The sequence below is a fragment of the Moschus berezovskii genome, chromosome X (genome assembly GCF_049115385.1).
Source record: "Moschus berezovskii isolate FMDL1 chromosome X, NW_MosBer_1.0, whole genome shotgun sequence".
Lineage (NCBI taxonomy): Eukaryota > Metazoa > Chordata > Mammalia > Artiodactyla > Moschidae > Moschus > Moschus berezovskii.
Window position 1 is genome coordinate 99,543,575 of NC_142488.1, and position 16,756 is coordinate 99,560,330.

At 41.6% G+C, this 16,756-nt stretch overlaps 1 protein-coding gene across 1 annotated transcript in view; it reads right to left on the reverse strand.

Moving 5' to 3' along the window:
• GUCY2F (guanylate cyclase 2F, retinal) overlaps positions 1–16,756 on the reverse strand; it is a 104,321-nt gene that overhangs the window by 58,910 nt on the left and 28,655 nt on the right. The window contains exons 3-6 of the mRNA XM_055393331.2: positions 16,334–16,688; positions 14,878–14,962; positions 10,765–10,861; positions 3,304–3,435 (exon numbers count right to left, since the gene is read on the reverse strand). Of these exons, the coding sequence (XP_055249306.2) occupies positions 3,304–3,435; positions 10,765–10,861; positions 14,878–14,962; positions 16,334–16,688 (669 nt within the window). The remainder of the gene's footprint in view (positions 1–3,303; positions 3,436–10,764; positions 10,862–14,877; positions 14,963–16,333; positions 16,689–16,756) is intronic.

The window sequence follows — 16,756 nt, forward strand, 5'->3', positions numbered from 1 at the left end:
ACACAGGAGACATAAGAGGCACGGGTTCAATCCCTGGGTCAGGAAGGTCCCCTGGAGGAGGGCATGGCAACCCACTCCAGTATTCTTGCCTGGAGAATCCCATGGACAGAGGAGCCTGGCAGGCTACAGACCATGGGGTTGCAAAGAGTGGGACACAACTGAAGTGACTTAGCATGCAGGCACGCACGTTTAGGGTAGTCACCTCACTGGCCTGAGTCTCAGTTTCCACACCAATAAAGCTGGACCACTTAGATGATTTCTAAGCTCCTTTTCGGCTTTGATGATCTGATTCTGTGATGAGAGAGAGAAGATGGCTGTGGAAAGGAAAGGGGTGGAGAGAGAGCTACATGGGATCTAGAAGGTGGGAAGACAGAAAAAAAGGCTCTGGGAAAGAGAGATGGATGTGGAGGATGTGTGAGGGAGAGACAGAAATAGGACAAAGAGAAAAACACAAATGAAGAGGGAGGAACAGTTCAGTGGGTTCTCTCTGAGTATGTCAGGGTGGCACTACCGCTCACCTCACCCTTCTTCCCTATACAGTGGCTATTAGAACAGATCCTGACATGTTCCCTTTGCATCTGCCATTCACAGCTCTTTCTCCCAAGCAGCCTGCTCAGCTAGCTTTCCTTTTACATCTCTGAGTGTATCTCTGAGATGAGGGCTGAGTTTCCTGTACAATTCCGGAGGATATGCACCTGTGTGTCCCATCAAAGTGTGAATCTGTGTCAGTGTATTACAATGACTAGAAAGGCATGTCCTAGAGAAGCCTGTCCTTTGTTATTAGGTATCTGCTACCCCAGGCACATCGTCTGGAGCTTCCATATCTTCCAATAAAAAATCTTATGAAAATTCTCTTTAAACAGAAACAAGATAATGAATCTTCTTTAAAACACGCCTAATAGAGGGCCTTTTCAGAAGGCATACTGGACCTCTTTGTTTGGTCTGTTGATTTGATTGACTTCTGCTTTCCCAAAGTCCTCCTCAACTCTAGCTAGACAGTTTTCTAGCTTCGGCTGTCTTCCTTTGCTTTGCTTGTGGTGTGGTATTATTTTCACTAATACCCTCCTTTTGTGCAGATAAACTTCCCCTATGGACTATGCAGTTCAGAAATAACCATGATCTGAATGACCAACAACGGTCATTATGGCAACTAACTCAACTGTCTGCCTCCTTCCAAAATGAGGAAATATCTGACAGATTCTTAAAGGCCAATTACATAAAGATGTTTATTTTTTTCTCCTTCTTCATTCTATACTAAAACCTTCCAGCTCCACCAAATAAAACATACCACAATTCAACATATAAACTCTTCTGCAGAATCAGAGAATCATAGAACATTTGAGCCAGAAGAGGCCCCAGAGTTCTCTCAGTTCAGCAGTTCTCAACCCTGGCTGCACATATACGGGAACTTAAAAAAAATTACACTGCCTGGGCCCACCCCAAACCAACTGAACCAGAGTTACTAGGGGTGGAGCCTAATAGGTATTTTTTTGTTTCCCACAGAGCTTCCCAGGTGGTACTAGAGGTAAAGAACCTGCCTGCCAAGGCAGGAGACATAAGACACACAGGTTCCATCCCTGGGTCTGAAAGATACCCTGGAGAAGGGGATGGCTATCCACTCCACTATTCCTGCCTGGAGAATCCCATGGACAGAGGAGCCTGGTGGGCTACAGTCCATGAGGTCACAAAGAGTCAGATATGACTGAAGCAAGTGAGCACATGCACACACAGAGATTCTAATGAGCAGCCAAGATTAAGAATTTAGCTCAGCCCTTCAATTTACAGATGAAAAACCAAGAGACTGCCTTAGGTGTTGAGATTTACTTCAGAATCAGAGGTGTCAATACATTTGTAAACCCAGCAGCCCCATTCCATTTGACGTTCAAAAGATTATCTTGAGATTACTTTGTCTTTGGTCTTTGAGAGTATATAATTTTTAATTCCCCATTAACTCAAGTTTACATTTGAATCAGATCTCCCCTTTGATTAAATTAAGTTCAAGGCAAGATCCAGAGGTTTCCTGCTCCAAATTTAAGTCAACACACTTCCCATAAACTGAGCAAAGATATACCATACTAACCTTGGTGTTTTAAGTAGCTATAAATTATTTATCAAATGGATGAGAGCATTCAACTTGGATAATCCAATGATGGAGAACCTAAAAATTCATTCTGACCTGTTTTGGACTTTCTTTGTAGTTACTATTAAAGTTGTGAGTGTTTGCTGCTTTGGGGAGTATCTTCAAACAAAACAAGGAAACCACACTGGAAAGGCCTCACTTTGGAGGGACAGAAAGGCAGTCTGATTTCCCTTTTATCCACTGCTTCAACTCTTTCCTGGGTTTTCCTGATAGCTCAATTGGTAAATTGGGGTCCTGCAATGAAGGACCCCAGTTCGATTCCTGGGTTGGGAAGATCCCCTGGAGAAGGGATAGGCTACCCACTTCAGTGTTCTTGGGCTTCCCTTGTGGCTCAACTGATAAAGAATCCGCCTGCAATGAGGGAGACCTGGGTTCGATCCCTGGGTTGGAAAGATCCCCTGGAGAAGGGAAAGGCTACCCACTCCAGTATTCTGGCCTAGAGAATTCTATGGACTGTATAGTCCATGGGGTCACAAAGAGTCGGACATGACTGAGCAACTTTCACTTTAACTCTTTCCTGCTGAGAAAAAACAGTTCATCTCTTCAACCAATGCAAGATTCATTCTGGTGACCAAATGCCAGTGTTTTAGATCAAGGGGTTGGATGTGGTCTTTTAAAGCTTGAAAGACAGAAATGTAAGTGAAATGAAGGTAACCTGTTACTCCAAGAGTCAGTACAGACTGAGAAAAGAAATGAATAATTTTTAAAAGATTTCCATAATATCAGAGGATAACAGATATAGGAAGAAGAACCAGAATATGAAGAGTTTGTCCCAACCCTTACTCTATATAAAACATATCTCTAGACATCACATCACAAACAGTTCATTCAAGAAATCATTTCTTCTATTATTATACCTATGTCTTCTGGAATGAGTGACATGGTTAAGTGTTAGGTCTGAGTCTCACAGACTTTTTTCTACATTCCTAGTAAATAAACAGTGTGGAAAGATCAGTGAAGTTGTAAATTAAGTAGATTAGTTGCCGAGGAAAATCATGGTCACCTGAATGAGTCTGTAAGGGGATAATGGACAAAAAACTTACCAAAAGGAAAGACTTACCAAAGCCTCAACATTTTTGCACAAAGACTAAGCAAGTTCTAAGTCACTGCCTCATTTTAAAACCCAAGAAGGCAGCAGATTAGATAGCTGTTGGATATCCTACCTCATAAATCGCTATGTTGGAGTTTTCACAGGTAGCTGGAGTTAGACTCCCTGAAGAAAAGGAGAGTCTTGGGGACCTTCCACTCTGGACCTCAGATGTGATCTGGAAACTTACACTGGCGCGACTTCCTCTCTGTGAAAGGATTAGGAAAGAAAGTTTATGAACAAAATTATCACGATTAAGGACAGAGCACAGAGCTATGATGTAGGTACTATGTTTATCTAGTATTTTTTTCTTTTTTTTATTCCTAAGAAAGTAACTTTCTGAGTTGAGCTCTATAAACATGACATTTATTAATTTTTCCTATTGCCAGCAATTTGTAATGCTAGAATTGGTTCTTTACTTCACCTCCATATGCCATAAAAGAAAGGCAAAGCTTTGCAGATATTTCCAACTCCTAGAGAAGTTAAAATGATTCGGGGAGACAAGAAAGAACACCAGTCATAATTCAGTGTGGGACACTCATTTACAGACAAAAATGAGAAAAAGATGAAAATCTAATGTTTTGAAAAAAACAGGCGCAGAACTAGGACAGAATCCCACCCTTCTAGCTGTTAGGCCTAGCTCTTTATGTTACACCATCTTGCATGCATGCTCAGTTACTCAGTCATGTCCAACTCTTTGTGACCTCATGGACTGTAGCCCGCCAGGTTCCTCTGTCCATGGAATTTTCCAGGCAAAAATACTGGAGTGGGTTGCCATTTCCTTCTCCAGGGAAACTTACCAACCCAGGGATCAAACCCACATCTGCATTGGCAGGCAGATTCTTTACCACTAAACCACCTGGGAAGCCCATACCATCTTGAATGACATCCTTTTCCTATGCAGGCAAAATTCATGACACAAAGTATCTCAGAAAGCTATAAGATGGTAGAGAGTACATCATCTACCCATGATTTATAAGTCTGATGCTTTATAAGTCCAGGTCGCGCTAGTGGTAAAGAACCTGCTTGCTAATACAGGAGATGTTAAGAGATGCAGGTTCAATCCCTGAGTTGGGAAGATGCCCTAAAGGAGGGCATGGCAACCCACTCCAGTATTCTTGCCTGGAGAATCCCATGGACAGAGGAGCCTGGTGGGCTACAGTCCATAGGGTCACAAAGAGTTAGATACGACTGATGCAACTTAGCACACACATAAGTCTGATAAAAGAGGGCTAGGAAGTGCAGTTAAATGACAAAAGGAAGGATTGTCTGAAATCTTTGTTAACTTTTAAAATTGAACATCTTCAACTGAACTTAAAATCTTCACCTGAACCAGCAGACTTATTTTATATGAAGAATATCTTCTGACCCAGGGATCGAACCCTTGTCTCTTACATCTCCTGCATTGGCAGGTGGGTTCTTTACCACTAGTGCCACCTGGGAAGCCCAATAAATCAACAGGTTCCTCATATTCTTGTCCATGTCTCCAAATATGCCTTTTTAGAATTATAGCAATGCAGACTTAGTAGTCACATTTGGTATTGTCTAGGCTATTCCCCACCCCCAACTCCAACACTCTCATTTTACAGTGAAGAAACAGAGACCTAGGGACTGAAAGAAGAATGTGGATGTTATATTTCTGGTCCTGTGTGTTCTTTCTACCACATCATGCTTTGTTTCACTCTTGTTTGCCAATAAAAATTAATCTTAAGTACTGTCACACACTCTGCCCTTAATAGTCTTTGATAAACTAAAAATTACCAGTTGATTTAGCCCCAAGTTCAGTTCATTCTACCAAGACAAGACTATCACAATGCTCCAAGACAATGGTAAACTACACCCCGCCCTTAATGTGTTGAAATCCCAATAGCTCAAGATTCAGACAAGTTGGAAAACTTGACTCTTCACATAACCCTTGCATCAACCTGAACTCTCCTAAAGAAAGCAAGGCCAGAAAAGAATCTACTTCCCTTTCAGTCTTTATTTGCCTATCTCAGCAGGAATACTTAGATTAATATATTGAGTTATAGACCTCTTCATGAAGGCCAAAAGAGAAAGCAAGAGAATCTGCCAAAATCCACATACATTTGGACTTCAACTTCACTTTCTTCTAAAAATTTCCTTTCCTGACCTGACTTCTCCTGACCCGCCAATTTTTCTAGACTGAATTAATTTTATATTCACCAAGAGTTTATACTTTCAGACATTCCATTTAGATGGAATTCTTGACTTGGCTTTGACCGATTAGACCCAGCCAGCTGCAAGTTTGTGACTACACAACATTTAACGAAAATGTATGCTTCCCCATCTTTTCCCATCAGAACCCCTGATATAAGCCAAGTGCCAAAAAGGATGTGGAGGTTAAGAGCTATGTTCTCCTATGGTAATGCCATCCCTTTCTACCTGGGCCAATATAGTTAAGAAGAAGAAGAACACTCCCTCTAAGGCTATCTATTTCTGTTGCTATTCATTTTTATAACTCCTATGGTGAAAAGTGATGATGACTGTTTTTTTAACTCTCATTATGTCAAAATTTATGCACAAATGAAAGCAAAGATCTATTATTATGAACAAGATTTTAAAATCTTAGGTACTTTGTTCATCTGGCAGTAGCACTATTCTGCTATTTATGGTGGTTTTCTGAGGACTAGTATGAAAGCCAAACATGTTTTGTGTCTTAGTAGGAAAGACAGAATGGGCTTCCAGGGGACTCAATGGTAAAGAATCCACCTGCAATGCAGGAGACCCAGGAGATGCAAGTTTGATCCCTGGGTCAGGAAGATCCCCTGGAAGAGGAAATGGCAACCCACTTCAGTACCCTTGCTTGGGAAATCCCATGGACAGAGGAACCTGGCAGGCTATAGTCCATGGGGTTGCAAAGGGTTGGACATGACTGAGCATGCATGCATGCACAGGAAAGAAAGAAGGCATAGGTGAAGGAGGTTTTATATTTATTGGACCATCGCAAGGCCTATACAAAGGAAAGGATAATTCAGTTCGAAATTGTTTATTGTTTTGATACTTTAGACCCAAAATATCTAAGCAATTGCAATGAATTGTCATTTTGAGATTTCAAATGTCAAATGAACAATGGAACAATGGACTGGTTCCAAATTGGGAAAGGAGTATGTCAAGGCTGAATACTGTCACCCTGCTTACTTATATGCAGAGTTCATGTGAAAGGCCGGGCTGGATGAAGTACAAGCTGGAATCAAGATTGCTAGGAGAAATATCAACAACCTCAGATATGCAGATGACACACCGTTATGGCAGAAAGCAAAGAGGAACTAAAGAGCCTCTTGATGAAAGTGAAAGAGGAGAGTGAAAAAGCTGGCTTATAACGCAACATTCTAAAAACAAAGATCATGGGATCCAGTCCCATCACTTCATGGTAAATAGATGAGGAAACAATGGAAACAGTGACAGACTTTATTTTTTGGGACTCCAAAATCACTGCAGATGGTGACTGCAGCCATGAAATCAAAAGACGCTCCTTCGAAGAAAAGCTATGCCAAACCTAGACAGCGTATTAAAAAGCAGAGATATTACTTTACTGACAAAGGTCTATCTAATCAAAGCTGTGGTTTTTCCAGTAACCATGTACAGATGTGAGAGTTGGACCATAAAGAAAGCTGAGCACCAAAGAATTAATGCTTTTGAACTGTGGTGTTGGAGAAGACTATTGAGAATTCCTTGGACTGCAAGGAGATCAAACCAGTCAATCCTAAGGAAAATCAGTCCTGAATATTCATTGGAAGGACTGATGCCGAAGCTGAAGCTCCAATACTTTGGCCACCTGATGCGAAGAACTAACTCATTGGAAAAGACTTTGATGCTGGGAAAGATTGAAGGCAGGAGGAGAAGGGGACGACAGAGAATGAGATGCTTGGATGGCATCACTGACTCAATGGACATGAGTTTGAGCAAGCTCATGGGAGTTGGTGAAGGACAGGGAAGCCTGGTGTGCTGCAATCCATAGGGTCACAAAGAGTCAGACATGACTGAGTGACTGAACTGACTGACCAATAAACAAATAAGGATTTTTAAAATATGTTTATTTCCTTTGACCAAAACTTTACTATATATTGCTTCACTTGGACAATGACTACTAGCCATCTGTTTTTATTACTGACCACCCATTTCAGGATAAAATACTTTGTCACAGAATTGAATACTTGTTCTCTTAGTACTAGCTTATCTAGTTGGCTTGGTTTAGAGCTTGTACTTCAGTATCTACCCTTTCTAATTGAGGTGGGAAATTTCATACAAGCTATTATTGAATATGACAAATCTAGACAAGTTACAACATATGAGTTCCAGGGTCCTCTAGTGGCTTCAAAATTACAGACCAACATCAATATGCTTTGATGGCATAAGAATAGAATGTACCTTTCAGCCACTGTGATCACTCTGGCATTCAGCAATACATTTCCAGGAACATGACGTCAACCTTACAAAAGGATCCGGTGATTTACACGTGTAAGGGTTAGGATTGTAATTGAGACTTAAAGGAAACAGCTTGATTTCAATGCACAAGGTATTATCCTGTAAATCCATTCTCACCCAGACAACTAGTTAAAGCACGCTTTTTAGTGTCACATTTAGGCAAATGGTCAGTTCTGTCACAGAGATAATTATTTCTCAGATCTTGTATGCTGGTGTAGCAAAAATAGCACATGGGCGCAATGTGAGGTGTTTGCATCCTCTCTGGACACCCTGCCACCACCATACTCAAATTTGCAAAGACTACTGTCTTTATTTCAACCATACAGACTGGGCACAAAGAGGCACGTGCATGCTTATGTGCTAAGTCACTTCAGTGACTGACTCTTTGTGACACCATGGACTGTAGCCCTCCAGGATCCTCTGGTCCATAGGATTCTCCAGGCAATAATACTAGAGTGGGTTGTCATGCCCTCCTTCCCAACCAAGGGATCGAACTTGCGTCTCTTAGGTCTCCTGCTTTGGCAGGTGGGTTCTTTACCACTAGCACCAACTGGGAAGCCTTACAAAGAGGCACACTAGCTAAATTCAACAAAACCCTTCCCTACACATTCTCTTTCCCAAACTCTTTTTTATGCTGTTTTCTCTGCCTAGGATGCCTATAGGAGCAAGGCAGGTAATATAAATTAATGAAATAAGCTGAGTGCATACATGCTTAATGGCTCAGTCGTGTCTGACTCTTTGTGACCCTATGGACCACAGCCTGCAAGGCTCCTCTGTCCATTGGATTCTCCAGGCAAGAATACTGGAGTGGGTTGCCATTTCCTCCTCCAGGGGTCTTGCTGACCCAGGGATTGAACCCACACCTCCTGTGTCTCCTGCATCACAGATGGACTCTACCCGCTGAGCCATCAGGGAAGCCCCAATAAGCTGAGCAGAAGACAATGGAGAGAGATGGAAACTGTGTCAAACGGCAGACACTGTTTTTACAAATTTTTCCAAAATGGCAAACTACTGGAGAGTTCCAGCCAATTGTCACAATGATACCCAAAGTTGATAGATCTTCCAACTTGTAAGGAATACCCAGAAAGCCAAGATTTTATATGTAACCTCATGATTCCAAAATTCTGGCCACAATTTTTATAACCATAAAGATCAAACAAAAGTGGTTACCAGTTTGTGACCTGGGACCTAGACAAAGCGTATCCTTCCTTCTTTAAGACCCAGATTTGGTTCTGGGTCTCTGAGAAGTCTTCCTCCAGTAATCTATCTCCTTTGAAGTTCTACCATATGTCTGGTGTCCTTTGTGCAACATGGCATCTACTGACTCTTCTGTCTGGTATAACTTGTCTCTCTGACTTGACTGTAATCTCCATGAAGGCAGGGACTATGTGCCATCTCTTACAAAACCCAGTCCAAGGCCAGGACATAGTAGCAGGCATTAAATGCAAATAGCCAATACAACACAATCACAATCAGAACACCAACCTGTGACCCTTAAATCTCTTTCACTAGTTGATTGATCCACCAAGCTTTTCAGTTCAGTTCAGTCGCTCAGTCATGTCCAACTCTTTGCGACCCCTTGAATCACAGCACGCCAGGCCTCCCTGTCCATCACCAACTCCCGGAGTTCACTCAAACTCATATCCATCGAGTCAGTGATGCCATCCAGCCATCTCATTCTCTGTCGTCCCCTTCTCCTCCTGCCCCCAATCCCTCCCAGCATCAGAGTCTTTTCCAGTGAGTCACAAGCACCTATTACACTATCATCACCACATCAGGTGCGATGGCTGACATTAAAAACAAAAGATGTACCTCCGCCCTTGGGGAATTAGCAATCACATGTTGAATCCAAATGTACAAAGAAGGGCTATATAAAGTCATTGCTACCCTATTGTTCAAAGTACTTCACTTTCTCAAAACTGTTCTAAGCCAGCATTATCCAACAGAAATGTAATATGAACCATATCTGTACTTTTAAGTTTTCTAGTAGTCACATTTTAAAAACCTAAAAAAAACCAGATGAGATTAATTTCAGTATTGTTGTTGAGTTGGTCGCTCAGTCATGTCTGACTCTTTGAGACCTCATGCAGCACTCCACACTTCCCTGTCCTTCACTATCTCCCAGAATCTGCTCAAACTCACGTCCATTGAGTCAGTGATTCCATCCAACCATCTCGTCCTCTGTCACCCCCTTCTCCTCCTGCTCTCAATCTTTCCCAGCATCAGGGTCTTTTCCAATGAGTTGGCTCTTTGCATCAGGTGGCCAAAGTATTGGAGCTTAAGCTTTAGCAATAGTCCTTCCAATGAGTATTCAGGGTTGATTTCCTCTAGGATTAACTGTTTTGATCTCCTTACAGTCTAAGGGACTCTCAAGAGTCTTCTCCAGCACAATTTGAAAGCATCAGTTCTTTGGCACTCAGCCTTCTTTATGGTCCAACTCTCACATCTGTACATTACTGGAAAAACCATAGCTTTGACTATTTGGACCTTTGTCGGCAAAGTGATTCTCTGCTTTTTAATACTCTGTTCAGGTTTGTCATAGCTTTCCTTCCAAGTAATATAGTAATACACTTTATTTAACCCAATATATCAAAAGTATTATCATTTTGACATCTCATTAATATTTTTAAATATTAGAATGAAATATTTCACATGCTTCTGTACTATCCTCTAAATCCAACATGTATTTTACTCTTACAGCACATTTCAATTCAGCCTGCTGCTGCTGCTGCTAAGCCATTTCAGTCGTGTCCGACTCTGTGTGACCCCATAGATGGCAGCCCACCAGGCTCCCCCTTCCCTGGGATTCTCCAGGCAAGAACACTGGAGTGGGTTGCCATTTCCTTCTCCAATGTGTGAAAGTGGAAAGTGAAAGTGAAGTCGCTCAGTCGTGTCCGACCCTTAGCGACCCCACGGACTGCAGCCCACCAGGCTCCTCCATCCATGGGATTTTCTAGGCAAGAGTACTGGAGTGGCTTGCCATTGCCTTCTCCGTCAATTCAGCCTAGCCACATGCAAAATGCCTGAAAGTCACCTGTGGCTTGTGGATACCACCAGGGGCCACACAGTAAGAGAAAGGGATGCTCCTTACCTTACTGCCAAAGTGGGGATTGATAAATGTCACATCCTCCAAAGTCAGTAGAATTCTGTTGGGTCCTTTCATCAACTGGATTTTATTTATACGATGTCTGAAACAAGCATAAAGTCAGAGGGTCACGGGGGTTGGATATTTTGCAAACCAGGGGATAAATTTGCCCTATGATAGAAGTTAAAAAAATATACAAGATAATTGAGAGAGTAAACACACAGGGATGTTTACCACAGTATCCACAGCAAAGACAGAGAGCAAGTCTGGGCCTCATAACTTGCAATATTATAAAGACCAAAAGAGAAAAGTGAAAATGCTATTAAAGAAGTATCAGAAGGGAGGGTACTGCACCAGGGATGGGTATCTCAGACTATTAAGACAGTGATTCCATATCAAGGGCACATTCAAAACAACACCTCTGAATACGTTTAAAGAATACAACACCTTTTCTCATTTGCCATAGTATATATTCTAATAATACCAGGGCCAAGAATCATTAATCTCAATTTCACAATTACAAAAAATATTAAAGAAACAAAACAAAATTAAGCAAATTGTGTGAGATACTATTGCCTGAGGCAGAGCTGGAGCTTGAATCCTGGGTGTCTGGCTGTGGGCCCAGATTCCTGCCCACAAGACCACTTGTCTTGCAAAGTTGCATCTACGTGTTGCCAAAGCAACAGGTTGAAAAGTGGAAAAATTCAATCAGTTGGCTGCTTTGTCTACATGATTCCAAACAAATGGGCTGACTGGTTTTTTTTTTTCTTCTTTGACTGAATTGGTCTCTTGTCTGAGCATTACCTAGACACAGTTTAAACCTGATTCTCTCCAAACATGCCCATTAATTTGCAGTGAATGCAATTATTTCTTACAAATCAATTAGTAGACACAGAAGTTTATGATGTCTACCCACACAGTCAGGTAGTCCTCAGCTGAGCTAACTGGGCAACTTGAGGATCTCGAGGGAATCTTGGATTAGTTCGTGTGGTTGTTTTGTTCTGTTTCATCTTGGGGGCTCTGATAGCTAGAGTTTGAATTCACTTTTTCCATAATCCCTTAATGGCCACCCTGTGGAACGTATTAAAGCAGACAGCCAGAAGGGGGGGAACAATCACTGAATCAAAATGCTTTGTCAGAAAAGAAAATGCTTTGTCAGGTTGCTCTAAGGAGTCTAAGGTGTCGCTGCAGCTTTAAGTACCAACAACCCAGACAGTTTGTCTCAGTGATTCCACTGATTTGTAAACAAACAATTACTGTGTTTCTAATTGTCTGCCAACAAATATGTCCCTTCTCATTGTGGGAGCTGCTGCCCTGCAGAGAAAATTAAAAGAGCCCTGTACTGAATTCTTGGGTAGAGTGCACGAATCTTTTGGCAAAGTAAAGCATCACTCCCTAACTTATCTATTTCATATGTGCAATGAATTGTCTTAAGGCAGGCACACATGTAAAAATAATCATGCTACAGAATACACTCTAGTAGAAAGAAAACTGGACCCCCCCCCAATCCAGAGATCTGAGATGCAGTGCAGATTCTGTCATTAATTAACCGGATAACCTTGCATAAATAATTTAACCTCTTTATGCACCAGTGTCCTCATCTCTTCAGCAGGATAATAGTCCTTGCATTACTCGCTTTATAGAGTTGTTTTGAAAATCAAATGAGATAATATATGTGAAAGTGCTCTGAAAAGCATGAAGCACTATGAAAGTATAAGAGCTCATTATTACCATTATCATCATTAGTATTACAAAGCATGGGAGAGCTTTATAGAAAGGCGAGGCAATCTGATTCGGAGTAGAGAGAAAGGAGGAGTTCAAAGAATCCTTTGTTTTGGGGTGGTTGGGTTCTTTGCACATCTTTCTTTTTGAAAAGAAAAAAAAAAACTTAAACAATCAAAACACATAGAAAAGGAAGGAACAGAGAGCCACTCTCCTGCAAGTAATCACCATCTATTATCGAAACTCATCAGCCGCTCAGCTCTTCTGATTGCAGCCGTGGTGGGCAGAGAGAGGGAGGAAGGCAGTGAAGAGAGAGCATCTTTTGTGCTTTGTTAGCTGAAGAACCAAGACCCAGGTGACTCTGGGAAATGATGTGCCTCTCTCCCGTCTCTGAGTTTTCTGTGACCACTTGAAGTACCAATTGTCTCAAACTCATTTTCCTCTCCAATCATTTTCCTCTCTAATCATGTTCCTCTGCAATCATCTCCCTCTCCAGTCTTCTTTGCCCTTCAGCCCACAAGCTCCAAACAAATCCCCCGCTCCACGATTTTTTTCCTTTTTTTCTTCCCTCCCTAAGAATTACAAGTCAGGCTCCCTCTGAGTCCAAAGAACAGTCCATTTCATGGGAAAGACCAGTCAGATCAGTTATTTGCGGGGGGCGGGGGCAGTTGTCAAATAACATAAGCAGCTGAGTGACTCCATTTTCCACCCTGCCATGGCATCTTTTGCCATTGGGGAGCCAGAGCCTACTCCTCTTCAAATCTCTCTAGAGGGGCAAGATTTTGATTGGAGGGCATTTATATTCACTAAAAAGTAACTCATGATGTTAATTAAATACTTTATTCCTTGGCAGCAGCTAAACATTAAATTTCTGTTCTGAGTAGGGGTATGTCACAGTCACAGAAATCAAAACTTTAAACTGTCATCTTTATCCAGTGTGCTTTAACAATTCATAAGCTACCTACAACTTTTATCAAGTCTCTAATACTGGGGAGAATGGATAATAGTGGTTTTTCATAGTGATGCTCACATACTAAACACTAGGAATAACACCTGTCAGTTTCAACCCATATTTTACACAGAATATCAGAGCTGGAAGGGCTCTTCCGTTCCGTTCCGTTCCGTCGCTCAGTCGTGTCCGACTCTTTGCGACCCTGTGGACTGTAGCCTACCAGGCTTCCCTGTCCATGTGGTTCTCCAGGCAAGAATACTGGAGTGGGTTACTGTTTCCTTCTCCAGGGGATCTTCCCAACCCAGGGAAGGGCTCTTAAAGATCATCTAATCCAATTCCCTTATTTTACAAGTGAGAAAATTCTGGCCAAGAGAAATTCAGTGTCTTGTCCAAATTTACACAGATACTTAAGACACTCTATAGACACTTTTTTCCTTGAAATTTGCCCAAATGGCTCCACCCCATTCCCCACCAAGTTCTTGTCATATTGTTGTTAGGACGACCCTTATAAAGAGATTACAAAGGTGTGGTTTGCAGAGTAGAAAGGGTAACGTGGGAGGGTTGTGGTTGATTTAATTTTTCCAAAATCATCCTACTGTGGGGAGGAACCAACTGTTAAAGTGCGAAGATTATAAGAAAGGGGTGTCATATTATAAAGCCAGCTTAAGCCATTTATCCCTGATCCTGAATTAGTTCATCAGAGTAGTTGGTCATGAATTTAAGTATCTGAAGAAGAAAGATAAAGACTTGATGGTAATGATGATGGTGATGATTAGCTAGGACAGATTTTGTCCAAGCAAGAATGATAATGAAAATCTGCAATAGGATACCCTGGGCAAAAGTGATGACTCTCAAAGCAAGGATTCTGGGTTCCCAACAATCAGCAGGAGAGTTCCATGTGCTTGAGAAGGAGTTGAGATTTACCATTTCTTGGGCACCCACTGTGAGGCACAGATATTGTTCTAGGTACTTTATTGACTTCAGTTTATTTAATCCCCTCTACAGTCCTGTGAATTCATACCATTATTCCTAAATCTTAGATTCTAGCCAAAGTTTGCCTAATTCTTGGAACTTGTTAAAATATCCCAGTCCATACCACTTGCGGAGGGAAGTGTTTATAGGAGACTCTGCCAGTGGAAAAAGAAGCACAGACGGCGGGTAGGCAGTCCCTAAAGTACTAGCTCTCTTATTTCACGATAGTGTTGAGAGCCAGATCTACTCGCAGGCAACAACACTGACAACACAGCTGAGGAAGTTATTCTTGGCATCATGAAAACACTTCACTCTAAATGGGGCCGGTAGGGATGGTAAATCACTATGGAAAAAAGAAAATCAGTGGGTCACGTAATGAGGCAATTGTACTGAAATATGACTTCCCAGAAATCAATATTAACAAGGCTATTATGGGCTTGTAGTTTTATATACAAAAAGAAAAAAAAGTGTACCTTATAAAGTAAGCAAATCCATTAATAGACAGCAGGGCTATAAGCAAAGCAAGGCAGACCATCACAGCAAAGGTAGGGCTGATGCCTGCAGAGAGGAAGAGGAAGGGGAAGAATGGCATCAGAAAGAGGCTGTAAATAAAGGGCACCACAGAGCGACTCCTCGTGCTTTCTGGTGACCCTAAAATCAAGCTACAGCCACCTAACTTATTTCTATTCTTCTCCAACACAGTCTGTCTTGTTGACTTTATGGACACAGAAAGCAATTTCACTGTTCTGAAGCAAAACTACTCATCACTCTGACAATAACAAATCACACAAATGAAGGCTGACCCAGGTGTTTCTTTGGAGAAAAAAGTTCACGAATGGAAATCTTTGAGTACCTTAATTTAAGTTGAACAGCAATAGAGTTCTTGAGAATAAATATGCTATCTCACCTGTGAAGGGTATTATGTTGCCTTCATAAAATAAAAGATCTTTTAATCCACCCAAGCCCACAGACCTAGTAAGTTATAGATGAAAAATGTAGCGCTTGTCCTTCAAGGGTGAGCCTGGTTTTGATAATTAGTGTTTTCACTAGGATGTAAATTGTCCTCTGCAAAAGCTAAGTGTTTGGATGGATTACTAAGATATCAGAGGGAAATGATGCAAGTGAAGAGGTAGCGAGGTGCTAAAGCAAAAGAGAAGTTGAAGTCTAATTCAAATAGATGCATTTGGTTTTAGAAACGTATGGGGTATACCTGCATAGGAATAATATAGATCCTTCCAAATTTCTCCTCTGGCTCTCAGAGATTTGATGGAGTGTTCCCACTTCCACAAACTAGAGGGTTTCTATCAGTCAATCAAACTGCCAGTATTACGGGATGCCGACTGTGTTGGGTGGTTGGGGGTGGGGCATATGAATTATTAGCTCTGGTCCCTGCCCTCCAGGAGCAGTCCATTTGAGAGGAAGAGACACAATCAATACACGAGAAACAATTGGAGAGCAATTTTGTGCTAAGCTGTGAGGTACAGACTTTTAGTTCAATAGGAGTTCAGAGAGGAGAGAGTGGAGAAATTGTATTTCCATGGTGGAACCTGATTGACAGGATTTGGATACATCAAGGGAAGGACAGGTGAATTTTCCAGCAAGGGAAACAATTGCAGATCATAGCCTACAAAAGACCAAGATAAAGTGTCATGCCTTCCTCTTACTAGAAAAACCTCTTTGGGAGTGGGATCCTTTTAAAAACGACTGCGGGCAGCTTTTAAACTGTGGATGGTTATTCAAGACTGCGAGTACCTCTCATTGTCCTTATTATTTTAAATTAACTACATAGAGTTCCAAGCTGTTTATGTCACCTGACTGCAAATGATTGATTCTGTGAGTGTCCCAACATTAAAACATGCCTTCCCCTAAACAGGTTCCCTGTAACCCAAGCTGAGCCAAATTGACTACCTGTGATTTTCCATTCCTTACCTCCTTGGCAGATCTTCCCATCTGCAAACCAGCATTTTGCATCTGCTCGAGGTGGCCTGCCACCAGGAAAGTGAATAGGGGTCTCTCCGAATCGTAGCAGCTCTGTTTCCATGTCCACAGTGTAAGTACTATGGAGTTCCCATTCTTTCCAGTTGGTGTCCAGGATTACATATTCTGAAATTCCACTTCCATTTGAATCTGTCCTTATCAACTGGTTGAATCCATAGAACTGCATGTTTCTGGAATGCTGAACCAGGCTGGCAGCACTAACCCATCCATTTTCTTTCATAGCATTATTCATGGCTTGTGCGATAAAGTAAATTGAATTGTAGATGGTTCCAAACAACGGCGAAACCTATTTTTAAAAATTACAATTATCTTGAGCCCTAGTTGCCCTAGAGCAATCTCAGAGTGTATTCCAAG